The sequence below is a fragment of the Theropithecus gelada genome, chromosome 20 (assembly GCF_003255815.1).
Source record: "Theropithecus gelada isolate Dixy chromosome 20, Tgel_1.0, whole genome shotgun sequence".
Classification (NCBI taxonomy): domain Eukaryota; kingdom Metazoa; phylum Chordata; class Mammalia; order Primates; family Cercopithecidae; genus Theropithecus; species Theropithecus gelada.
In genome coordinates, this window is record NC_037688.1 from 25,868,120 (window position 1) to 25,892,768 (window position 24,649).

At 50.7% G+C, this 24,649-nt stretch overlaps 1 protein-coding gene across 4 annotated transcripts in view; it reads left to right on the forward strand.

Annotated features, from left to right (window-relative positions):
- Positions 1-23,494, forward strand: part of DUS2 (dihydrouridine synthase 2) — a 93,487-nt gene extending 69,993 nt beyond the window's left edge. For 3 of the 4 annotated variants that reach the window (XM_025370239.1, XM_025370237.1, XM_025370240.1), the window contains 10 exons: positions 3,784-3,831; positions 9,730-9,795; positions 9,979-10,049; positions 13,724-13,810; positions 14,530-14,698; positions 18,212-18,333; positions 19,519-19,668; positions 20,782-20,869; positions 22,634-22,707; positions 22,934-23,491. In XM_025370239.1, coding sequence (XP_025226024.1) covers positions 3,784-3,831; positions 9,730-9,795; positions 9,979-10,049; positions 13,724-13,810; positions 14,530-14,698; positions 18,212-18,333; positions 19,519-19,668; positions 20,782-20,869; positions 22,634-22,707; positions 22,934-23,171 — 1,113 coding nt within the window. In that variant the 3' untranslated portion in view covers positions 23,172-23,491. Of the gene's footprint in view, positions 1-3,783; positions 3,832-9,729; positions 9,796-9,978; positions 10,050-13,723; positions 13,811-14,529; positions 14,699-18,211; positions 18,334-19,518; positions 19,669-20,781; positions 20,870-22,633; positions 22,708-22,933 lie in introns of all 4 variants that reach the window. The other variant, XM_025370238.1, reaches the window with a different exon arrangement.
- Positions 23,495-24,649: the final 1,155 nt, after the last annotated feature.

A 24,649-nucleotide genomic window follows, 5' to 3' on the forward strand; every position in this document is an offset into this window, starting at 1 on the left:
TTTTTTTTTTTTTTTTTTTTTGAGATGGAGTCTCACTCTTGTCGTGTAGGCTGGAGTGCAGTGGTGTGATATCGGCTCACTGCAACCTCCGTCTCCTGGGTTCACGCCATTCTCCTGCCTCAGCTTCCTGAGTAGCTGGGACTATAGGTGCCCGCCACCATGCCCGACTAATTTTTTTTGTATTTTTAGTAAAGATGGCGTTTTGCCATGTTGGCCAGGCTGGTCTCGAACGCCTGACCTCGTGATCCACCTGCCTTGGCCTCCCACAGTGTAGGGATTACAGGTGTGAGCCACTGCGCCCGGCGGTTTTTTTTTTTTTTTTTTTTTTTGAGACGGAGTCTTGCTCTGTCGCCCAGGCTGGAGTGCAGTGGCCGGATCTCAGCTCACTGCAAGCTCCGCCTCCCGGGTTCACGCCATTCTCCTGCCTCAGCCTCCCGAGCAGCTGGGACTACAGGCGCTCGCCACCTCGCCCGGCTAGTTTTTTTGTATTTTTTAGTAGAGACGGGGTTTCACCGTGTTAGCCAGGATGGTCTCGATCTCCTGACCTCGTGATCCGCCCATCTCGGCCTCCCAAAGTGCTGGGATTACAGGCTTGAGCCACCGCGCCCGGCCATCGCCCGGCGGTTTTGCTCTTTTCTGATTACTTCTTTGTGTTCCTAAAGTATGTGAGGAGCAGCGTTAAAATGATTTGGAGGCAGGGTATGGTGGTATATACCATTTATATAAGGAGGATAGGGGATGATTATATATATTTATTAGTTTATTCAGGGAAGATTTTTGGAGAGACACAGAAGAAACTAGTAACATTGGTTTCCTCTGGGGAAGGAAACTTAAGTTGTTTTTTTTTTTTTTTTTTTGAGACGGAGTCTTGCTCTGTCGCCCAGGCTGGAGTGCAGTGGCACAATCTCGGCTCACTGCAAGCTCCACTCCGCCTCCCAGGTTCACGCCATTCTCCTGCCTCAGCTTCCCAAGTAGCTGGGACTACAGGCACACGCCACCACGCCTGGCTAATTTTTTGTAATTTTAGTAGAGACGGGGTTTCACCATGTTAGCCAGGATGGTCTCGAACTCCTGACCTCATGATCCACCCGCCTCGGCCTCCCAAAGTGCTGGGATTACAGACGTGAGCCACTGCGCCCGGCCGAAACTTAAGTTTTTATTTGGTTGTGCATAGATAGTAAATTCCCATTACAGGGATGCTACTGAAAATAATTAACTGGCACAACACTGGCACTGATCAGTCAGAAGAGATACCAATCAGTATGCCACACATGTACATACTAGCTGAATATCTGCTTTGTTCTCATGGTTCAAAAATTGAAGCCAGATAAAAAGTATAAATTGAGGTTGGGTGCGATGGCTCATGTCTGTAATCCCAGCACTTTGGGAGGCTGAGGTGGGCAGATCACCTGAGGTCAGGAGTTCAAGACCAGGCTGGCCAAAAGGGTGAAACCCCATGTCTACCAAAAAATATAAAAATTAGCCAGGTGTGGTGGCACACACCTGTAGTCCTAGCTACTTGAGAGGCTGAGGCAGGAGAATCATATGAACCCCAGAGGTGGAGGTCGCAGTGAGCCAAGATCATGCCACTGCACTCCACTCTGGGCCACAGAGTGAGACCCTGTATCCAAAAAAAAAAAAGTATAGATTGAAACGTTTCTCATTCTTTAGGGAGGGAGACTTCTTTCTTGTTACCCATTTGAATCTCTCAAATTTTGAATGTTTTACCTATTCAAAAAAGCAAGTAAGTTAAATAGAAAGGAAGGAAGGAAGGAAATTCTGTTGTTGAGAAGGCTATTATTGTGGAAGGGGCAGTGAAACTGAATTCTAGATCCTGTGATTCTATAAGGAAGGGCTGGATATATGTGAGTAAAAGGACAGATGGAGCCAGGGGGAGTGCTGGGGCTTCCTCTAGGCCTTCAAGGTTTCTTTTATGACCAGTGTAGTCCAGGCTTGGTAGATTTTCCAGCCTACCCCTTTTTCTCTAAAATCCAGGCTCAGCCTGGCTGAGTCTGTGGTGGTTTAATGTTCTCTCTGATTCCAGTTTGTCATCCTTAAGCATGAAATTGAAGTGTAATAACCGAACTTACACCTTCTGAGCATTTTCTGTGAGCATTAGTATGTAATCTTTACACTGGCAGCATATATTTATTGGAATTGTTTTTGTCTTTTTTTTTGCCTTCATCTCGCTCTTAATGGATTCAGATTTTTAAAGATCCCCGTCCTCCATTATTAAAGTAATTAATACCATTGTCTAGAAGTTGGAAAATATATACAAGTACAGAAAAGAGTGGGAAAATCACCAGTAACTCACCATAAAGAGCAACCACCATTACTATTATCAAGATTCAAGCGGTTGTGTGGGTTGGTGGCTTCCATTTCCTGAGGCTTTTGTTAGAGTTGGGCATGGGTCTGGGCTGGGACATTGTTGCTGGCAGAAGAGAAGGGCCTAGACAAGGTTCGTAAGTTGTGTGCACCTTAGTAGCTTTGCTGGTGGTGTTGATGCCTATGCAAGCATTGGGTATGATAGGAAGAAGGCGCATTTGATCTTATTTCAAAGGAAGGATGATTCATTGTTTTTTTTTTTTTGTTTTTTTTTTTTGAGACGGAGTCTCGCTGTGTCACCCAGGCTGGAGTACAGTGGCGCGATCTCGGCTCACTGCAAGCTCCGCCTCCCGGGTTTACGCCATTCTCCTGTCTCAGCCTCTGAGTAGCTGGGACTACAGGCACCCGCCACCACGCCCGGCTAGTTTTTTGTATTTTTAGTAGAGACGGGGTTTCACCATGTTAGCCAGGATGGTCTCGATCTCCTGACGTCGTGATCCACCCGCCTCGGCCTCCCAAAGTGCTGGGATTACAGGCTTGAGCTACCGCGCCCGGCCTGATTGTTTTTTAAGGGCTTGGAAGATGGTGGGATTTAGTTTATTAAGACACTGACACGTGGGTTAGGGAGTGGGCAGTCTTGAAAAATAAGTTTTATATAGCCCATTTCTAGATAGATTTGTGGGTTTTACCAAGGGGATCAGAACGATGACTTTTTTTTGTTTGAGATGGGGTCTTGCTCTGTCACCCAGGCTGGGGTACAGTGGCGCAATCTTGGCTCACTGCAACCTCTGCCTCCTGGGTTCAAGCAATTCTTCTGCCTCAGCCACCTGAATAGCTGGGACTACAGGCGCACACCACCATGCTCGGCTGATTTTTGTATTTTTGGTAGAGACAGGGTCTCACCATGTTGGCCAGGCTGGTTTCGAACTCCTGACCTCAGGTGATCCACCTGACTCAGCTTCCCAAAGTGCTCAGATTATAGGTGTGAACCACCACGCCCAGCCTGTAAATTTTAAAAGTCATCACTCTGGTCCGGCCAGCCTGGTCAACATGGTGAAACCCTCTCTCTACTAAAAATATATTAAAAAATTAGCCAGGTATGGTGGTGCATGCCTGCAGTCCTGGCTACTTAGGAGGCTGAGGCAGAAGAATCACTTGAACCAGGGAGGTGGAGGTTGCAGTGAGCTGAGATTGCACCACTGCACTCCTGCCTGGGTGACAAAGCGAGACTCTTGTCTAAAAAAAAAAAAAAAAAAAAGTTATCACACTTCAGTCCCAGATGTTGTGGGCACAGATACTGCTGCCCTCCTACTTGTTTAAAAGAAGTGATGGTTGCCAGTAGGCCTTGGTCCCCTGGAGGTGAGTGCCGAGGTGATGCCCAGTTGCCAGACCCCATCCCATGGAGAGGGCCATACTGTCTCCCAGCTGTAAGAAGAGCTTTTGTGTGTTTCTCCTTAGGGAGGAATGGGAGCTGCTCTGCTGTCAGACCCTGACAAGATTGAGAAGGTAAGTCCTCCACAGGTGAAAGCAGGGGTCCTCAAACACAGCCCCAAACTAGAGTTGTCTAGAATGCCTCCTTCCACTATTCCAGATTTACTGATGTCCACCCAGTTTCTCTCCCTGAGGCCTAGCAATTTCCAAAAAATCTTCCCAGTGATTTTGACATGCAGCCAAGTTTGGGAACCCTTGAGCCAGCCTACAGCAGCTTTGAAGTTCCTAAAAAGCCCAGAGCTAGAGACATGTCAACAAAGGGCCAGGGGTCCTGAGGACTCATAGAGAACCTCTTCTGTATTGCCTGTCTCCCTTCTGGGAAGGTCTTGAGAGCAGAGGCCAGGCCACCTGTGGTGAGGACAAGCTCAGTGGCCATATGTGTCTGTATGTGTGTGGGTGGATTGGCCTCTCCCAAGGCACTTGAGGAGAGCAGCAGTGGGTCCCCTGTGTCCTGAAAGAGTCTACCCCAGCCCTTGGAGAGCAGCCCAGGCCAGGGTTAGGGGAGGCAAGCTGAAGTTAGTCTCTCTCTGTTCCCCTTTCTTTGGTGATTCTGTAGGCTAGCTTAATGAGGCCCCGGGGACAGGTTGGCATTTACTACCTGGCATTGTGAGCTGCCAGGGTATATGGCAATGACATTCTCTGCCACACCATCTGTATCCTTTGTGTTCCTCTCCCAGTCTGCCAGCCCTTTCCTTTTAGCTCCTTCGTTTTCCTTTTCATTCTCTATCACTACTTCCCTATCTGGGCTTTAAGCCTCATCCTGCTTCCCGGAGGCTAGAGCAACTTGGGACTCAGGCACCACCAATGAGAGCTGCCATCATTGCCAATGAGAGCTGCATGGTTGCTGTATCAGCAGCTCAACCCTGCATGTTCCTCCAGCCCCGCTGTCTCTGGGACATAGGAAGACCACTGTGCTTGCTGGATACGTGCCTTCTCATTTTCCCCATGTGCAGCCAGAGATACTCGATCTGTAGTGTACCCGTATAATGTGCCTTTCTTTTTTTTGAGACAGAGTCTTGCTCTGTCACCCAGGCTGGAGTGCAGTGGCACAGTCTCGGCTCACTGCAACCTCTGCCTCCAGGGTTCAAGTGATTCTTCTGCCTCAGCCTCCTCAGTAGGTGGGATTACAGGTGCCCGTCATGACGCCCGGCTAATTTTTGTATTTTTTAATAGAGATGAAGTTTCATCATGTTGGTCATGCTGGTCTTGAGCTCCTGACCTCAGGTGATCCACCCACCTTGGCCTCCCAAAGTGGTGGGATTACAGATGTGAGCCACTGTGCGCAGCCATAATGTGCCTTTCATTTGATTCTGAAAACCCTTGAAGTAGACAGGATTGGCATTTATCTCCGTTTGATCAAGGACAATAAACTAAAGCACAAAGAAAGAAAATAATTTGCTTAAGATCATATAGTAAACAAGTGGCAGGCAGAGCCAGCTTGTGAACCATAGTCTCTTCTGACTCCTAGTGTCAGCACCCTCTCCAGTAGCATCTCAGGTTCCAGGTGCCTGGGTATAGTTTGTAAGTGTCAGGTCAATAGGCACCTCAACTTGGAAATCTCCGGTTAGACACTTCTGTGCAGGGTGGAGTGGAAGGAGACATCTTGGATGTCAAATTGGTTTCCACACCTAGGAGAGGGGGCCCCAGCAGGGAGGATGTGGTTCACAACATGAGCACACAGGCATTTTTGTTTTCCTCCAGCCTCCTGTTTTCTCAGACCCAGGCTGTTGGCTCTATCCTCTCTACTGCCCCTCTTTGAATGAGGCAGATTTCATCCATGAGGCAGCAGAGATACATTCAACTTCAGAAGCCTAGTTCATTCCACTACTTCTCTGATTGGGTACTTAGATGGGCCAGGTTGGACTGATAGATGGGGTTTGCCCCATGGTGGGGAGGTTGCAGGCTTCCACAACAAAGCCAGATGTGGCTTAGGTGTAGGGGCTGGATTCAGTTTGGGTCCAGACCATGCTGGCAAGCTGGGTGGCCTGGGTGAGAGCTTTGCGGGTCTTTCCAGGCTTGGTGTTTTAGGCCCATGGTTCCATCTGTGGGAGTGTCTTAAGACCACCTCTAGAAATTTTCTCAAAGATTCTTGTTTGGGGTTATGAAAACCTTGGAAACACATAACGTTGGTGGTTGTACAACATTGTGAATGTAATTATACACTTAAAAATGTTGCCGGGTGCAGTGGCTCACGCCTATAATCCCAGCTCTTTGGGAGGCCGAGGCAGGTGGATCACCTGAGGTTGGGAGTTCAAGACCAGCCTGACCAACCTGGAGAAACCCCGTCTCTACTAAAAATACAAAAAATTAGCCAGGGTGGCGGCGCATGCCTGTAATCCCAGCTACTTGGGAGGCCGAGGCAGGAGAATCGCTTGAACCCGGGAGGCAGAGGTTGCGGTGAGCCAAGATCATGCCATTGCACTCCACCTGGGCAAAAAGAGCAAAACCCTGCCTCAAAAAAAAAAAAAAAATGTTTAAGATGGCAAATTTCATGTTTTATATATTTTACCCCAGTTATAAATAAAGGATGCTATCCGTTGAGAATTCTGCTGACCCTTGGGGTGAGTAGGGGTGGAGAGTGGGATATCAATCTCTGAGAAAGCTTCTACCAGGTAACTCTGGATATGCTCCCTGGATTAAGAACCTCAGTTTTATTTTATTTTTAAAAATATTTATTTATTTTGAGAGGGAGTCTCACTCTGTTGCCCAGGCTGGAGTGCAGTGGTGCGATCTCAGCTCACTGCAACTTACACCTCTTGGGTTCAAGAGATTCTCCTGCCTCAGCCTCTGAGTAGCTGAGATTACAGGCGTGCACCACAATGCCTGGCTAATTTTTGTATTATTAGTAGGTACAGGGTTTCACCTTGTTGTTTAGGCTAGCCTGGAACTCCTAACCACAGGTGATCTGGCCTCCCAAAGTGCTGGGATTACAAGCATGCGCAGGGCATCCCCCTTGTGTACACTGCACTTGGGCCATGGCTGACAACTGGCAGGGCCAGGACTTGAGCTCAGGTCTCACTGCTTTCCAGGCCTATGCTTTCCTATCCTCATTTGCTGCCTCCCAGAAACCAGGGGAGCGAAGGAGCCTACTTTTCTTCAGTTGGCCAGTGAGTCTATTGAGGCAAGCCTTCTTGTAGGTAAATGTGTTGTTCCTCTGCTCAAATATGGACTTGTCTCTCGTTCTTTCTCCCCAAAGACTTGGATTTGGAGAGTTGGTGTCCAGAAGAGTTTCATGCTAGACCCTGGCCAGAAGACAATTTCTAGTTGCCATTTCCCCTCAGTGTGACCCTTGCAAGTGGCTAGGGTTTTTGGTTACCTAATTTCCTTCCTAGCCCTTAACACACACATGAAATGCACAGAAATACTGAAAAAAGTACTGAGAGCTACTTGGATAGAATACAGCAAAAGGAAGCTCTGCAAGACAGAGAATTGGATCAGACCAGGTGGTGTTGCTTAAATCACCAAATGTCAGAGGATTCTAAGTGAGCACTTGTAATGGAAACTTTTGGAGATGTTGCTTTGAGCACGAAGGATGGGACTAGAATGAGAATTTTTATTGTATTTCTTGATGAACCTGTCAGACCCCGACTTAAAAGGTCAGTGCCTGTTTAAGGCCTGCCAAGGTGACCCTAAGACCTCAGGCCCAGTCTGCCTCCTGGGACAGCACCTAGGGACTGTTCATTCCTGCCAGTCCCTGGCAGTTGGGTCAGCAGGTCCTGTCTTGCTCATGAACTGTCCACCTGTCTGTCAGTCCATCCAGCCTCTTGGTTAGATGTCTTCTGGCATGGCCTGCTTCATTCAGCCTGTCCCCTGAAAGGCCTCCACTACTGGTTTTTGCAACCTGGCTCTCTGCTGCCCCCGCCTGTCTAGAATCAAGACTGGCAGCAGCCACCTAGATATCCCCCTGCTCTGCTAGACAGACATACAGTTCTTGGAAGAGGGTTCTTGGGTTCATCTTTCCTCCAGCTTGCCTGGCCTGAAATTTCTGATAAGGGAAGAAGATAGCAATGACACAGACATGCAGTGTCATCTACACCTCTCTATCTCTGATTCTTGTGTGGTCTGGTCTTGCTACCTCCCTGTCACTTTCCTGCATGACGTCTTGATCTTTCTTTGAAATCTTTTGCAATTGCAATGTGATAAGCACTTTTAAATATGTTGAGTACATTGTCTTTTCTTTGCCAGTTTAGGGGAGTATATCTGACTCCCTTAAAGAGGAATGCAGGCCCTTAAGAGCCTTCCTGTTCCCTCACCTTGCAAGTCCTGGAACAACACACAGGGAACATTCTCTTCACCCAGGAAAGAAGCTGTTCCCCCCTCCCCACGCCCCCCCCTTTTTTAAAAATAGCAACAGGGATGGGCTAGGTGCAGTGACTCACGCCTGTAATCCCAGGACTTTGGGAGGCTGAAGCAGGTAGATTGCTTGAGCTCAGGAGTTTGAGACCAGCCTGGCCAACATGGTGGTCCCAGCTACTATGGAGGCTGAGGTGGGAGGATTGCTTGAGCTAGGGAGGCAGAGGTTGCAGTGAGCCAAGATTGCACCACTGCACACTAGCTTGGGAAACAGAGCCAGACCCTGTCTCAAAACAAAACAAACAAAAAGGGAACAGGGTCTTGCTGTGTTGCCCAGGGTGGTCTTGAACTCCTGGCTTCAAGCAGTCTTCCCACTTCAGCCTCTCAAAGTGTTGGGATTACAGGCATGAACCACCACACCCAGTTAGCTATGTGTTCTTTTTTTCTTTTTTTTTTTTTTTTTTTTTTTTTTTTTTTTGAGACGGAGTCTCGCTCTGTAGCCCAGGCTGGAGTGCAGTGGCCGGATCTCAGCTCACTGCAAGCTCCGCCTCCCGGGTTCACGCCATTCTCCGGCCTCAGCCTCCCGAGTAGCTGGGACTATAGGCGCCCACCACCTCGCCCGGCTAGTTTTTTGTATTTCTTAGTAGAGACGGGGTTTCACCGTGTTAGCCAGGATGGTCTCGATCTCCTGACCTCGTGATCCACCCATCTCGGCCTCCCAAAGTGCTGGGATTACAGGCTTGAGCCACCGCGCCCGGCCTTTTTTTCTTACTTATTATTATTATTATTATTATTATTTTTTTTTTTGGAGACGGAGTCTCGCTGTGCTCCCAGGCTGGAGTGCAGTGGCGTGATCTCGGCTCACTGCAAGCTCCGCCTCCCGGGTTCACGCCATTCTCCCGCCTCAGCCTCCCAAGTAGCTGAGACTACAGGCGCCCGCCACCACGCCCGGCTAGTTTTTTGTATTTTTTTTTAGTAGAGACGGGGTTTCACCATGTTAGCCAGGATAGTCTCGATCTCCTGACCTCGTGATCCACCCGCCTCGGCCTCCCAAAGTGCTGGGATTACAGGCTTGAGCCACCGCGCCCGGCCTACTTATTATTATTATTATTATTTTTAGCCATGTGTTCTTAACCAAGGCTAGGCTCAGAATGATACTGAGGATGGGGTGGAGTGTGTTGGGCAGAGCCTTTTGAAAACACACATTCCTAAGCCCTGCCCTTAGAGACTGATTCAGGAAATAATAGTGTGGAATTCAAGAGTTTGTATTTCTTCAGTTCTCCAGATAATTCTGGTATTTGTCCTGGCAAAGGCTCAGTGAGTTGCACACAGGTGTGCACGCATAACTGTTCACTCACTCATTCATTCAGCATATTTGACAAATATGTATATACCACTAGGTGCTAGGCAGGCACTGGGGCTCCAGTGTAGAACAAAGGCAGATCCCTTGCCTCGTGGAGCTTATTTATGTATGTGTGTAACAGACACACGCATGCATTCACACATACACAAACTGTTCATGCCACCAGAATGCACAGCCTGTAGCGGAGTTAATTAGTTCAGGCAGTGTGGTGGTTTGTTCTAGAAGACATAGGTGCTCTTGTGTTTTCCTCTCTGCAGATCCTCAGCACTCTTGTTAAAGGGATACGCAGACCTGTGACCTGCAAGATTCGCATCCTGCCGTCGGTAAGGATGGTGTGTTACGTTTGAAGGTCCATTCTCTTTGGTGATGTTGGATTTAGGTTTGTGAATGATTCTTGAGGTGCTAAATTAGGCTTGGAGGAGAGAGTAGAGCTGAGCCTACTTTAGGAGCCAGCAGCTGCTCCTTCTGGGGCTTCAGTAACCATCCTATGTGGTCCTCTTCCTCAGCTAGAAGATACTCTGAGCCTTGTGAAGCGGATAGAGAGGACTGGCATTGCTGCCATCGCAGTTCATGGGAGGTGAGTGGTCACATTTCTAGTGACTGACTGGTAGGGAGGTCCTAACCCATATTAGTGATTCTTCCTTAATTGATCTGTCATCCCAAGTGACAGACAATTTCTCTTCTACATATTCAGCCTATATCTGCCTAGCTCTTTGATATCCTATGAGTCTTGAGGGCAGGCAGACCCTGAATGAGCTTACATTTGCCTTTGTTTCATTTATGGAGCACCTATTGAGGGTAGGTACAGAGGTTTAGAAACGCAGAGAGACTAAGAAAGGAGAAACACCTCTACCATCAGGATGTGTAAATGCTAGAGATTGAGTGACTTGCTCAAAATCGTACCATGCAGCCAGTTCGTGGTGGAATTCTGACCCTCATGAGAAAATCTCATTTATTTCCTTCCTTCCCTCCTTCCTTCCTTCCTTCCTTCCTTTCTTCCTTCCTTCCTTCCCTCCTTCCCTCCTTCTCTCTTTCCTTCCTCTCCTTCCTCCCCTCCCATCTCCTCCCCTCCCCCCTCCCCTCTCCTCTCCCCTCTTCTCCTCTCCTTCTATCTCTTTGCCATTCTGTCACCCAGGCTGGAGTGCAATAGCGCAGTCTTGGCTCACTGCAATCTCCATCTCCCGGATTCAAGTGATTCTTCTGCCTCAGCCTCCTGAGTAGCTAAGACTACAGGCATGCTCCACCATGCCCAGCTAATTTTTATATTTTTTAGTAGAGACGGGGTTTCATCACATTGGCCGGGCTGGTTTCGAACTCCTGATCTCAGGTGATCCACCCACCTTGGCCTCCCAAAGTGCTGTGATTACAGGCATGAGCCTCTAGGCCCAGCCTTATTTTCTTTCTATTATATTGAGCAATGACTTCTCCCTTGAATAATCCCAGACAGATTGCTTTGTTTATTTGTTTTTCATTGTTGTTGTTGTTTTTTGAGACAGTCTTGTTCTGTTACCCAGGCTGGAGTGAAGTGGCACAATCATAGCTCACTGCAGCCTCAAACTCCTGGGCTCAAGTGATCCTCCCGTCTCAGCCTCCTGAGTGCCTTAAACTATAGGCACATGCCACCACACCTGGCTAATTTTTTATTTTGTTGTTGTGACGGGATCTCCTTATGTTGCCCAGGCTGGTCTCAAACTCCTGGGCTTAAGTGATCCTCCTGCCTCAGCCCCTCAAAGTGCGGGGATTACAGGCGTGAGCCACCACAACCAGCCTATTCTTTTAAAGTCTCTGCCTCTCTTGTCTGCATTTGTTGGACTGCCAGCTGTCACAATGACTAAACAATCCTTCTAGCTGTAGCTAATGTAATTGCTGAGAGCTGAGGTTCTGAAGGCCACCCTTGGCTTACAGTCACACTTGTTTTCTGTGTCCAGGATGTGCTGCTTTTGTACAGCATCTCAGGTCAGTAGACCTGGGCCAGGGGGACCTCTCTTCTCTGAGTGATGTTCCTTTGGGCTTGGGGTCTTATAGGAAGAGCTCAAGTTGTTGATTGTGCTCTTACAACATTTTCAGGGAAGAGAACCCAGAACTCCCATCATACAAAGCAGAGCAAAGCAGAGTTGCTTGGGTTGAAGCCAGGAGGGAGGAGTACACACTTGTACACATATGCTACTTCCCAAGGCAGCAGGCTTTGGATTCAGACTCCCTGGTTTGAGATCTCGGCTCTGCTGCTTGATAACTGTATATCCTTGGGAAATCACTTAACCTTTCTGAGCACAACATTCCTTGTTTAGAAATTAAGATAATTTCTACTTTATAGGGTTGTCCCAAGGCTTTTATGAGATTGTGAATATAAATCCTTGGCACAGTGCATGGCATGTAGTATTCTTTCTCTTTTTCTTTTGAGATGGAGTCTTGCTCTGTTGCCCAGGCTGGAGTACAGTGGCGCGATCTCAGCTCACTGCAACCTTCGCCTCCAGGATTCAAGCAATTCTCCTGCCTCAGCCTCTTGAGTAGCTGGGATTATAGGTGCCTGCCATCATGCCTGGGTATTTTTTTTTTTTTTAAATTTTTAGTAGAGATGGGGTTTCACCATGTTGGCCAGGCTATCTCAAACTCCTGACCTCAAGTGATCCATCCACCTTGGCCTCCCAAAGTGCAGAGATTACAGGCGTGAGCCACTGTGCCCAGCCAGTATTCTCTTAATAAAGGAAGCTATTATTTTTTACCAGTAGTTGGGAACACTCAGAAGACAGATTTGGGTGAGTTTGAAGAAGCCCTTTCGGACCATCAAAGTTGTTAAGATGGGCGAAAAGTGACTACTGGAGATGTCGGGAGACAGAGGTAGAGGCTAGGTTGACAAGGCCCTCTGAGGCCTGTGGCCCTTGACCCTTTTTTTTTTTTTTTTTTTTTTTTTTGAGACAGAGTCTCGCTCTGTCGCCCAGGCTGGAGTGCAGTGGCCGGATCTCGGCTCACTGCAAGCTCTGCCTCCCAGGTTTATGCCATTCTCCTGCCTCAGCCTCCCGAGTAGCTGGGACTACAGGTGCCCGCCACCTCGCCTGGCTAGTTTTTTGTATTTTTTAGTAGAGACGGGGTTTCACCGTGTTAGCCACGATGGTCTCGATCTCCTGACCTCGAGATCCGCCCATCTCGGCCTCCCAAAGTGCTGGGATTACAGGCTTGAGCCACCGCGCCCGGCGACCCTTTTGTTGAAGAAGAGTATAGCAGAGGGGCCCAGGTGTGGTGGCTAATGCCTAGAATCCCAGCACTTTAGGAGGCCAAGGCAGGTGGATCACATGAGGTCAGGAGTTCAAGACTAGCCCGACCAACATGGTGAAACCCCGTTTCTACTAAAAAATACACAAAATTAGCCAGGTATGGTAGCTCATGCCTGTAATCCCAGCTACTTGGGAGGCTGAGGCAGGAGAATTGCCTGAACTCAGGAGGTGGAGGTTGCATTGAGCTGAGGTTGCACCATTGCACTCTAACCTGGGCAACAAGAGCAAAACACCGTCTCAAAAAAAAAAAGAACAAGAGTATAGCAGAGGGGACATACTCAGACAAGAGCTGGACAAGGGCTATCTGGTCGACCGTCTTCTCTGCTTTGTCTCTGAGCACAGCTCAGGTCAGGCCTCACATCAGCAGCCCTAAAACTCATGCACAAGAACTTGCAGTTGACCTTGGAAGGAGGGGCCCCAGGTTGTGGTCCTGCCTCGCTTGTGCTGTGGTGTGACAACCATGGTCCGTGGCCTGCCCTGGTTGCGGGGCCTACCCTGTGTCAGGTGCCTCTCCCTAGGATCAGCTCTGCAACTTGGCTTTGGCATTGGCAGCTGTGTGGGAGTGGCCAGTCTGAGCAGCAGCAGCTGTTCCCAGTCCCTTGGAGAGGGCAGGACTGGGACAGTAGGGGCAGCACTCTTATGGCCCTGTCCCTCATCTCTGGCAGAGGCAAAGGGAAGGTAGGGAAAAGCAACATGACCTTGGGAGCTGGTCCACCCACCTCGCCCCCCTGCAGTCAGGCTTCACCTGCAGGCCTCCAAGAGCTGGACTCAGCATGGATCTGTGCTGCCCCTGCCCCTCACAGTTCTTCTCCAGAGGGCAGGGAGAGCCATCCCCTGCCACCTGTCCTTGATGGCCACATGGCCACCTGACCTTCCTGAGGGTCAGTGGGGAGGACAGTAAGGTTTGGCTGAGGTAATCCTGTGAGTGGTGACGTGGCTTTTGGTGCTCAGCCCTCAGCCCCATCTTTCTATCTCCAAGGAAGCGGGAGGAGCGACCTCAGCATCCTGTCAGCTGTGAAGTCATCAAAGCCATTGCTGATACCCTCTCCATTCCTGTCATAGCCAAGTAAGCCTCCTTTCTTCATCATGTACTCTGTGTCCCACAGAGCTAAGGGCTGGGTGGTAGCCAGGCCCAGCCTTCCCTAGAGTGAAAAGTTTTAGGGGTGGCTTGGAAAGGGCAGGGCTTTCCACAAGATCCCAGACCCTGTTCCTTCTGCTGCCACCTGAGACCCTCCCCTCTGCATGCCTGTCTCTGGACTGAGGCTGCCGCCTGACTCCTGATGAAATGTATGGAGACAGAGCAGGGGTCCTTGGAGCAGCAGACTGCAGGGAGGGGAAAGTATGACCTAAGTGGGCCTCCTTCCCTCCTCTCGTGATCACCACGGTGTCTATTCCTCTTGCCAGGGTTTTGACTTAGCCCTCAGTGAACATGTAAGTGGCCTATTCAGCTTGGGGGTTTTCCTGTAGTCCCAATAGCCCAGTTATGGACCCATGTCTCCAGATGTGGGCTGGCTGTAGCCACTGTTTTAGATTAGGGGCAAGGAAAGTAAATTTCCTAGATTACCTATTAAGTGCCAGGCACTTTACATGTATTATCTTGGTTAGTGCTCCTAACTTCATAAGGGGATATGGATTCTAATATCCACTTTGCTGAAGCTATGATAGCTGAAGGGACTTGGGCAAATTTACATTGTTAATCAGTGGCAGATCTGAAAGCTGACTTTTTCTGAAAATGCTGATAGGTTCCATGATGGGGACACCCCTAACCCTCCGATTGCTTTTTAGCGGAGGATCTCATGACCACATCCAACGGTATTCGGACATAGAGGACTTTCGACAAGCCACGGCAGCCTCTTCTGTGATGGTGGCCCGAGCAGCCATGTGGAACCCATCTATATTCCTCAAGGAGGGTCTGCGGCCCCTGGAGGAGGTCATGCAGAAATACATCAGATATGTACGTCTCTGTACTTTTTTGAAACAAGCATTTCTGTCTACCACACTCCTGCAGAGAGCACTTTGTGTGAGCCCCCAGCTGCCAGCAGTGCTTGCTGTTTCTCTCCTTTTCTTTTTAGCTCATGTAGTGTAGCTGCACTAGCTCACTGCTGTATTGGGTCTCCCAGCTGCAGTGCTAAGAGAGGATGCTGGGGGCATGCCCCTACCATCTCCTAAAGCTTCCAGAGGTTTGCAGGTCATAGCAAGGACCTTCTAGATCCAGGATGCTGTTGGAGCCCCAAACACATGATATATATCTTTCTTTTTCTCACACGCTGCACATACAGAGGCATATGCACATGGACTGTGGGTTCTACATCATCAAAGGCATATGTGCCTTTACGTTGGCTCAGGAGCAGCCACAGCCAAGAGGAGCAATTGAGAAATTTCTCACCTGATTTGACTCATCAGTCAAAATCACTTCTAAAACTTTTCTATTGCTGATTCCAGAATGCTTTAACCATAACCCTCGACTTAGGGAATAGCCTTTTTTTTTTTTGAGATGGGGGTCTCGCTCTGTTGCGCAGGTGTGAGCATAGTGGCATAATCATGACACACTGCAGTCTTGACCTCCTGGGCTCAAGTGATCCTCCTGCCTCAGCCTCCCAAGTAGCTGGGACTACAAGCATGTGCCACCACACTCAGCTAATTTTTTATTTTTTTATTTTTTATTTTTTATTTTATTTTATTTTTTTGAGACGGAGTCTCGCGCTGTGTCACCCAGGCTGGAGTGCAGTGGCGCGATCTCGGCTCACTGCAAGCTCCGCCTCCCAGGTTCACGCCATTCTCCTGCCTCAGCCTCCGAGTAGCTGGGACTACAGGCGCCCGCCACCACGCCCGGCTAGTTTTTTGTATTTTTAGTAGAGACGGGGTTTCACCATGTTAGCCTGGATGGTCTCGATCTCCTGACCTCGTGATCCACCCGCCTCGGCCTCCCAAAGTGCTGGGATTACAGGCTTGAGCCACCGCGCCCGGCAAATTTTTTATTTTTTAAATAGAGGTGAAGTCTCCCTATGTTGCCCAGGCTGGGAATGGCCTTTTCTAAACCAGTTTCTTCTGATTGAGAGGTTGATGGTAGTGCCAAGGGCATATCCCTATAAAAGAAAATGAAGAGTTCACTTGCCTTATCTCTTTGGCACAACCCTGAAACTCTGCGGGACTCCGATCAGCTGCAGGTGTCTACAGGGAGAGACAGTGAGTGGTCCTCAAATTCTTCAGTGAATTGGGTCTGAGCAGAGGGTTCAGTCCTTGCCCAGAGCAGAGTTCCATCCTCCTCTTCAGTTCTAGGGTTCATACCTGCCTAGGAGTGCCTGTGGCTGCCATGGTATGTGAGTGTTTCCATGGCTGTGCAAACTGGGATGGTAAGATGCCCTGAGGTCTGTGTCCAGAGTGGGGCAGCCTTTGTCCTATTTCCTGTTCAATGATGCGGCCCTCACCCCCTGGTTCTGGTGTCCTGCTGGGCAAGTTGGTGACCACCACCTCTCCAATGGTCTGGGATAGCTCCATGGCAAGGGAGGGCTTGCCCCAGCCCAGGTCAGCTGTCCAGCTTTTTGGCCAGCTGGCAAGTCTGTAGCCAAGAAGACGTGCTGAACAGTGCTGAGCTTGCTCACTGGGTGAAAGGTGATGTTATCATTCCTGCTGAGCCATCCCTTGGCAGCTCCTCAAGAGGGTGTGCTATCACAGAGAAAGGGAGCAGCTTTCAAGCATAGGCAGGGCTGCTTCTGGTACAGCCAGGTGCCTTCTTTCCAGACAAGCTAAATCGAGGACTTGCCGCTAGCCGGGGCTCCCCAACTTCCCACTTTGTCCCGGGCGTGCCGTGGCACTTTCCCAGGCACTGAAGTCATAGGCCCAGGTGGAGTTACTAGAGTAGCATAGGAGGTGGGGGATGGGAGGGTGTCCTGGAGGGCTGGGGAAGGCCACCTTCACCCACTACTGCTCTCCTGCTCTGCCCCCAGCCAGCCGGCTTCTACTGGGTATCCCTGGCAGTCATCTTGCCTCCCTGAACCTTCATTTCATAGTCTGTGGAGTGATGGTAACAGTTGCGCCTCACACTTGTATAGATAAATGTAGTGATGAGTAACACATGTGAACTAAATGATGCTGTGTTTTACCCATGTAGGGGGAAGTTAGAGGCTATTCAAGATGTGGGAAGGGAAGGTGCCCATTCTGGTTAGAAGGAATAGAAGAACCTCAACCCCTTTCCCAGCACTGGACCTGCCATGCCAGAATTTGGTGTGTTTCCCCTCCCTGCCCTGGAAGATACTTGGCAGTAGGTCCTCTGTGGTGGCTGAAGCAGGAAGGGGCTTCCGCACTTCAAGACCTCAGTCAGGCTGTCCAGGAGAGTGTGTTTCTGACCGTGGGCCTTGGCTGTGACCCTCAAGCTTTGTATCACTAGCTGGAGGAGTAGATGACCAAGGTCAAAGTGGCTTTTTAATTTATTTTTTATTTTTATTTTAGATAGGGTCTCACTCTTGCCCAGACTGGAGTGCAGTGGCATGATCATAGCTCACTATAGCCACAATTCCTGGGTGCAAGCAATTGTCTTGCCTTAGCCTCCCTAGTAGCTATGGCTACAGGTGTGTGCCAACATGCCTGGCTAATTTTCTTTTATTTATTTATTTATTTTTTGAGACGGAGTTTCGCTGTTGTCGCCCAGGCTGGAGTGCAGTGGCACTATATTGGCTCACTGCAACCTCTGCCTCCAGGGTTCAAGCCATTCTCCTGCCTCAGCCTCCCGAGTAGCTGGGATTACAGGCGCCCGCCACCACGCCTGGCTAATTTTGTATTTTTAGGAGAGATGGAGTTTCTCCGTGTTGGTCTGGCTGGTCTCAAACTCCCAACCTCAGGTGATCTGCCTGCCTTGGCCTCCCAATGTGCTGTGATTACAGGCCACTGTGCCCAGCCGATAATTTTCTTTTTTTTTTTTTCTTTTGAGACAGTCTCGCTCTGTCGCCCAGGCTGGAGTGCAGTGGCTGGATCTCAGCCCACTGCAAGCTCTGCCTCCCGGGTTTACACCATTCTCCTCCCTCAGCCTCCCGAGTAGCTGGGACTATAGGCACCCGCCACCTCGCCTGGCTAGTTTTTTTTTTTTTTGTATTTTTATTAGTACAGACGGGGTTTCACCGTGTTAGCCAGGATGGTCTTGATCTCCCGACCTCGTGATCTGCCCATCTCGGCCTCCCAAAGTGCTGGGATTATAGGCTTGAGCCACCGCGCCCGGCCAATATTCTTTTTTAAATTTTTGTAGAGTTGAGTCTTATGTTGCCCAGGCTGCTCTTGAACTCCCAGCCTCAAGCAATCTTCCTACAGATGCGAGCCACTGCTCCTGGCCAGTGGTGGTTCTTCTTATGGGGGTCACATTGCCTTGCTGCACATACATCTCTAGTGCCTTCTTGGAGCCCCTTTCCCTGCCATTAGAACATAGCCCAGGCCTTAGAGCCTGCCTGGGCATCAGGCGAGTCATTTCTTCTCTCAGGCGGTGCAGTATGACAACCACTACACCAACACCAAGTACTGCTTGTGCCAGATGCTACGAGAACAGCTGGAGTCGCCCCAGGGAAGGTTGCTCCATGCTGCCCAGTCTTCCCGGGAAATTTGGTAAGAGGCACAATAAGATGTCCATCTGTCCTTGTACACATTGCCCAAGTTTGACTTTGAGCCCTAAGCTGACTCCACTAGGGGACCAGGGACACAGCTTCTGGATGTAGATGTAGAGGAGTGGAGTGATGGTATAGCTTTGCCTCCCAGGAGGGGATTCTTTGAAAGCTTTGAAACGTCCCATCCCTGGACGGATTAGCAGAGCTCTGGGAACTAGGGTACTAGGAGGATAGAGGAATGCAAAGGAAGGGGGTTTCCCATAAATGGGATGGTCACATGCCAGGCCACCAGGAACCAGTGTTCAGGAGAATTGGGCTGTAGCATGGAGCCTCTCCCTTGAGCCTGCACTCACACCCATCACCCTGCAGTTTGAGAGACCATCTGTTGATTCTCTAGATCAGGCACAGCTCTAGCTCAGATGGTTGACAAGCTGGCCTAGCCACTGCCCCCACAGCTCCCTGTCTACCTGTCTGCTTCCAGACCTCCACACCTGTGCTTGTAATGGGTCCTCTGCCTGGAAGGCTCTCTCCCTCTCACATGAGCTATCTATAGCTTCCGTCTTTTATAGATGCCTTTCTGAACCACTTTTGCCATTGGGGATCTATCTTCATTTGAGTCTTCCGGCCCTCAAGATGTTTCCTAGAAGGGAAAAACCCTTGCCAGAGCCCTCCTCCCACCCTTGGCTTGTGGCATTGGTTCAGTCCCTACCCCACATAACTCTGTAGCTCTGGGTGGTGCCTCAGTGTCAGCTGAGACCCATGTGTAACTGCCTGTGGCTGGGCGGGAAGTGGGGAACCACTTAGTGGTCAGGCCTCTGTCTCTTCCTCCCATGGGCCCATGTGCTTGATCAGCATTGGTCAACTCAGTCACGGCTGACTGGGGACACTATCTGTGTGCTCCCCCTCAGGAGAGAGGCTGCAGGTGGTGGGGCTGACCTTTACAACCTTTGCCAGCCAGTCCAGCCTCCCTCCAGTGTCCACACTTGGGTTCGCATTCACTGTCCATCTTCCAGTCCAGGGTAATCCCAGGGCTGGGCAGGAGGCACATTCTGATGGCCAGGCCCCGGTGGTGTTTTGTTGTTAATGTGGTAGAGGAGTTTCTCAGTGGTGGGGCCCTGGGGTCCTGCAGTACCCTGGATGCTGGCTCCGCTAAAGTGTTTGCCCTGGTCTTCTTCTTCCTCTTTAGTGAGGCCTTTGGCCTTGGTGCCTTCTATGAGGAGACCACACAGGAGCTGGATGCCCAGCGGGCCAAGCTGTCAGCCAGGACTTCAGAGGAGACAGGGGAGCCAGCTGAAGATACCTCTGGTGTCATTAAGATGGCTGTCAAGTTTGACCGGTAGGTCTCCAGCTTGGCCTCAGCTTGGGCTGGGGCCACCACCCTTGGGGTCCCAATGGGCCAGCAAATTGGCTGCTGTATGTAATGTCAAACATAGGGGCCACAGGTCTTCTTGGTTTGGAAACTTGTTCTAAATTTTCAGCATCCCATAGAAGGTGCTTTCAGGGAAGATAGTTCCTGAAAGGCTGTCCCAAGGGTGACTGAACTCTACTTTTTCCCTGACTTACCACCGCCTCCCACAACTCAGGGCAGGGGGGACTTGTCTCCTGTTCCTGAAAGTCTATGCTTTTCCAAGGCCCTGAGAAGCTGGCTGCTTGCATGGAGCTCCTCAAACAACAGTAGGACCGTAGCCCTCATTTGGCTCTGCAGCCCTGCCCACACCCAGTGCCCCTCACCACCCCTGTGGTGCCCTCTCAAGCTGCTTACGCCTCAGATTGTGACTCAGCTTTGAATGGTGCCCTCCTCTGGGATGTGAGCCTTTCTCCATTCCCCACGACCAGACAGGAGCCAGTGTTGTCTGGCAGAGGGGTGGAGGGGGGAGTGGTGGGGGGATAGATGTTGGGCAGTCAGATGCCAGGGAGAGTTCCAGTTGGGAAGTTGGAATATGACCCCTCCCACCGTGTCACCCTGTCACAGGCTGACTCTGAAACCAGATTCCATGTGTCCATGGCTGCAGCAGATGATCTTGACACTTGGCAGGCGTAATCAGGGTGGGTGCTGAGCTAGATCCCCGAGACCATTGTCTGGCCACCTCCATTGCCCACCTCCACCCACTCCCTACTGATCTTGTCTTGAGTGGCAAGCTTCCTTCTTGGATGTTGAAGATTGTTTTTCTAGGCTGGACCCCAGAGTACTGGGAGTTCATTCCCCCTTCCCCTACAATTTCCTGAGCATGCCAAAATTCATCTTCCCTTTAGGGAGAACCCAGGTCCAAGCTGCTGGTGGGACAGGTATGGGAGCCTAGGGGAGCACGCACAGAAGCCTTAAGGCAGCAGCTCGGTGTCTCAGTTCCTCTCATTTCTGCAGCTCCTATCAGGAGCTGAGTAATGCCCTGGCTGAGGGAGGGAGTGGTGATGGTAGGCGAGCCCCATCTGCTTCCCTTCCTTTCCCCAGGAGAGCATACCCAGCCCAGATCACCCCCAAGATGTGCCTACTAGAGTGGTGCCGGAGGGAGAAGTTGGCACAGCCTGTGTATGAAACGGTGAGTTCCTGGCTGTGGCCTGCCCTGCAGCCAGCCATGGCACTCCCATGGTTTACATCCTCAACTCTAGACTGCCAGGCTGGAGCCTGGCCTTGCTCTCTGTAGGCATGGAGAAGCTGCTGGTGGCCAGGTCAGTTGCTGATAGCCCCTCCCCTCTTACAGTGGCCGGTTGTCCAATTCAGCCAGACATCTTTTTTTTTTGGGAAACAGAGTCTAATTTTTTTTTTTTTTTTTTTAGGGGTCTTGGCTGGGTGCCGTGGCTCATGCCTGTAATCCCAGCACTTTGGGAGGCTGAGGCAGGTGGATCATGAGGTCAGGAGTTCAAGACCAGCCTGGCCAAGATGGTGAAACCCTGTCTCTCCTAAAAATACAAAAAAATAGTTGGGCGTGGTGGTGGGTGCCTGTAATCCCAGCTACTTGGGAGGCTGAGGCAGAGAACTGCTTAAACCTGGGAGGCGGAGGTTGCCGTTAGCTGAGATCATGCTACTGCACTCCAGCCTGGGTGGCAGAGCGAGTCTGTCTCGAAAAAAAGAAACGGGGTCTTGCTTTGTTGCCCAGGCAGGCTGGTCTCAAACTCCTGTGTTCAAGTGGTCCTCCCTTCTCAGCCTCCCAAAGTGCTGGGATTATGTCATGAGCCTTTTAAAAATTTTTTAATTTAATTATTATTATTATTCTATTTATTTTTTTTTGAGATGGAGTCTCACTCTTTTTTTTTCTGGAGACAGAGTCTCACTCTGTTGCCTAGGCTGGAGTGCAGTGGCATGATCTTGGCTCACTGCAACCTCCACCTCCAGGTTCAAGCGATTCTCCTGCCTCAGCCCCCTGAGTAGCTGGGATTACAGGTGCACACCAGCACGCCTGGCTAACTTTTTTGTATTTTTGGTAGAGACGGGGTTTCGCCATGTTGACCAGGCTGGTCTCGAACTCCTGACCTCAGATGATCCACCCACCTCAACCTCCCAAAGTGCTAGGATTACAGGCGTGAGCCACAGCGCCTGGCCCAGACATGTTTTTGGATAAGGCCTCAGCCAATGGGGCACAGAATTGGGCTCCAGATGTGGTGCCCCTGGGGTGGAAACCATGAGATAGGCTTGCTTCACTTCCTTTGGTCCTTGCGGCCATGCCTTCCTTAGGCTGTTCTGCCTCATCTGGACTGGTCTTCTGGCCTCGAGGCTTATACCTTCTGGGGGTTGTGTCTGTGTCCCCACCCCGCCGCCCACCCCCAGCACAGTGACTTTTCCAAAACAAATCTAACTTCTGTCTTCTCAAGTCAGAGGCTCCCCAGTGTCTGAAGGATCAAGCCAGCACTTCAGCATAGAGCGTGAGACCCTTCCACGTGCCTCGCTCCTTGCAGTTTCATCCCTGCAGCTCTTTGCTCCAGCCAGTCACCTGGTCCCTCTTCCAGGTGTGCCTTCTCTGCTCCTAGCTTGTCCCTTCTCACCCTTTTGGCATCTGGTGACTCCTCATTTTGGGGACCTGGCCTATCCAGATGTCAGCAGGAGGCTCCATAGCCATGTGCAGCTAAGGGTTCTGCTGGGCTTTGCTTAGGTCCATGACAGCTCCAGACACTTGAGGTCATTGTGTATTTGTGCATCTGCCTTTCTCTACTGGGCACTTTTGCTTGGCAGGAGCATGTGATACAGGCAGCCTTCATTTGACTTAGGCTGGAAATACTTCCTTTTATCTGCCTTTGATTTGACCCCAGCAGGTTGGCCTACAGGGCTCATTTCTCTGGCCATGTGTTTCCTTTTCTCTTTGTACCAGGTTCAACGCCCTCTAGATCGCCTGTTCTCCTCTATTGTCACCGTTGCTGAACAAAAGTATCAATCTACCTTGTGGTAAGTTTCCTCATCATAGGAGAGGAGGCTTGGGGTGAGGAGGAGAGTGCCATGCATCCAGCATTATCATGTCCTAGGAGGGGTGGGTAGATGGTGTATGTGGGCAGTGGCATCCCTGGATGGTGACCCCTTACTCAGTTTTGTCAGAATCTGCCAAGGGTGTGTAGAGTCAGGCCTCACAGCCCTGCACCCTGCCCACCCACCTTATTGTCCTCTGTCTGCCCAGGGACAAGTCCAAGAAACTGGCGGAGCAGGCTGCAGCCATCGTCTGTCTGCGGAGCCAGGGCCTCCCTGAGGGTCGGCTGGGTGAGGAGAGCCCTTCCTTGCACAAGCGAAAGAGGGAGGCTCCTGACCAAGACCCTGGGGGCCCCAGAGCTCAGGAGCTAGCACAACCTGGGGAGCTGTGCAAGAAGCCCTTTGTGGCCTTAGGAAGTGGTGAAGAGAGCCCTCTGGAAGGCTGGTGACTACTCTTCCTGCCCTAGTCACCCCCTCCATGGGCCTGGTGCTAAGGTGGCTGTGGATGCCACAGCATGAACCAGATGCTGGTCTTGCCTGGCAGGAGTTAGATGTCCTGGCAGGGGCCATCAGCCTAGAGCATGGACCAGGGGCCACCCAAGGGTAGATCCTGGCCCCTTTGGTGGATCTGAGTGACAGGGTCAAGTTCTCTTTGAAAACAGGAGCTTTTCAGGTGGTACCTCCCCCACCTGACATTGGTACTGTGCAATAAAGACACCCCCTACCCTCACCCATGGCTGGCTGCTTCAGCCTTGGGCATCTTCATAAATGGGCTTGTGTCCTGGCATGATTATTCTACTCCCACCCTCTGTGCACCAATCTAAAGCTTGGTGGCTGAGACTGGACCAAGCCTCAGTCTTTCTCCTGAGTAGAGCTAGAGATTCCCAAAGTGAATCTCCTGCCCATCTCTGTGGTTCTGGTAGAGGTGGGGAATGGGGTATCACTGGACTTGGGCCAAGTTAGAAAGGCCCAAGAAGCCCATTTTACTGATGGTATACCTGCCGCGCTGGACATCAATTGTCTGTTCTGATGAGAGGTGATATGAAATCTGGAAGAAGGACTAGGGTAACTGGTACCCCAGTAAGGGACTAGTCCAGTGGGGTGGGGACTGTTGGTCTGATCCCCGGAGTCTCCTTCAAGCCTGATAGCTGCCTGGAGCCTCAGACCTGATGAAGTTCCTGCTCCGGGCAGTGGGGCACTGGAGGCGGCTGATGACAGCAATTTGGGGCCCTTATGTTTGGCAGATCACACCACACAGTCCCTCCCGTCCCCCGCCTTCCTCATCCCACTTGGGGCGGAAGGAAGTGGCAGATTCTCTTTAATTTCCTCCTGGCAGTGAGAAGCAAACAAACGGCTACCGCATCTCATGGGGCCTCCCCCGCTTACTGGGAGGGGCGTTCTGACCAAAGGTCCCTGCCCTGTCCTGCCCCCGCTTCCTCAGCTGTAAACATGCTGCTTCTCCTCCCTTTTTCCAGGCTCTTTTGGGGTGGTGGGGAGGGGAGGATTCCCTTCTGGGTCAAAGCTGTATTTCCCACATCTCCCCTGTGTCAGAGCCTCACTGTTTTGTGGCAACTTTAACACAGGGTCAGGCACCTGTGCCAGCCAGCAGCCCCTGGCCCTGCTGGCCTCTGAGTCTAGGGTTTGGTGGGTGAGGCCTCTGTCTCAGTTCCAGCACTGCCCTCCTCCCCCCTGCCACCCACGCTTGCTTTTCTATATGCAGATAAGGATACCGCACTACCCACTGCCTCCCAGAGCCCATTGCTCTTTGACCTTGGGCAACTCACTGCTAGTCCTCTCTGTCCTGAGGGCCCTCCTCTTAGAGGGGATCAACTGTCCTCTGCCTGTGTGAGGCTGGCTGGAGGACAATAGGCTGGCCCTTTGATAGGACTCTGTGGCTAATGGGGTCACTCCATGCCAGGCTGTCCTA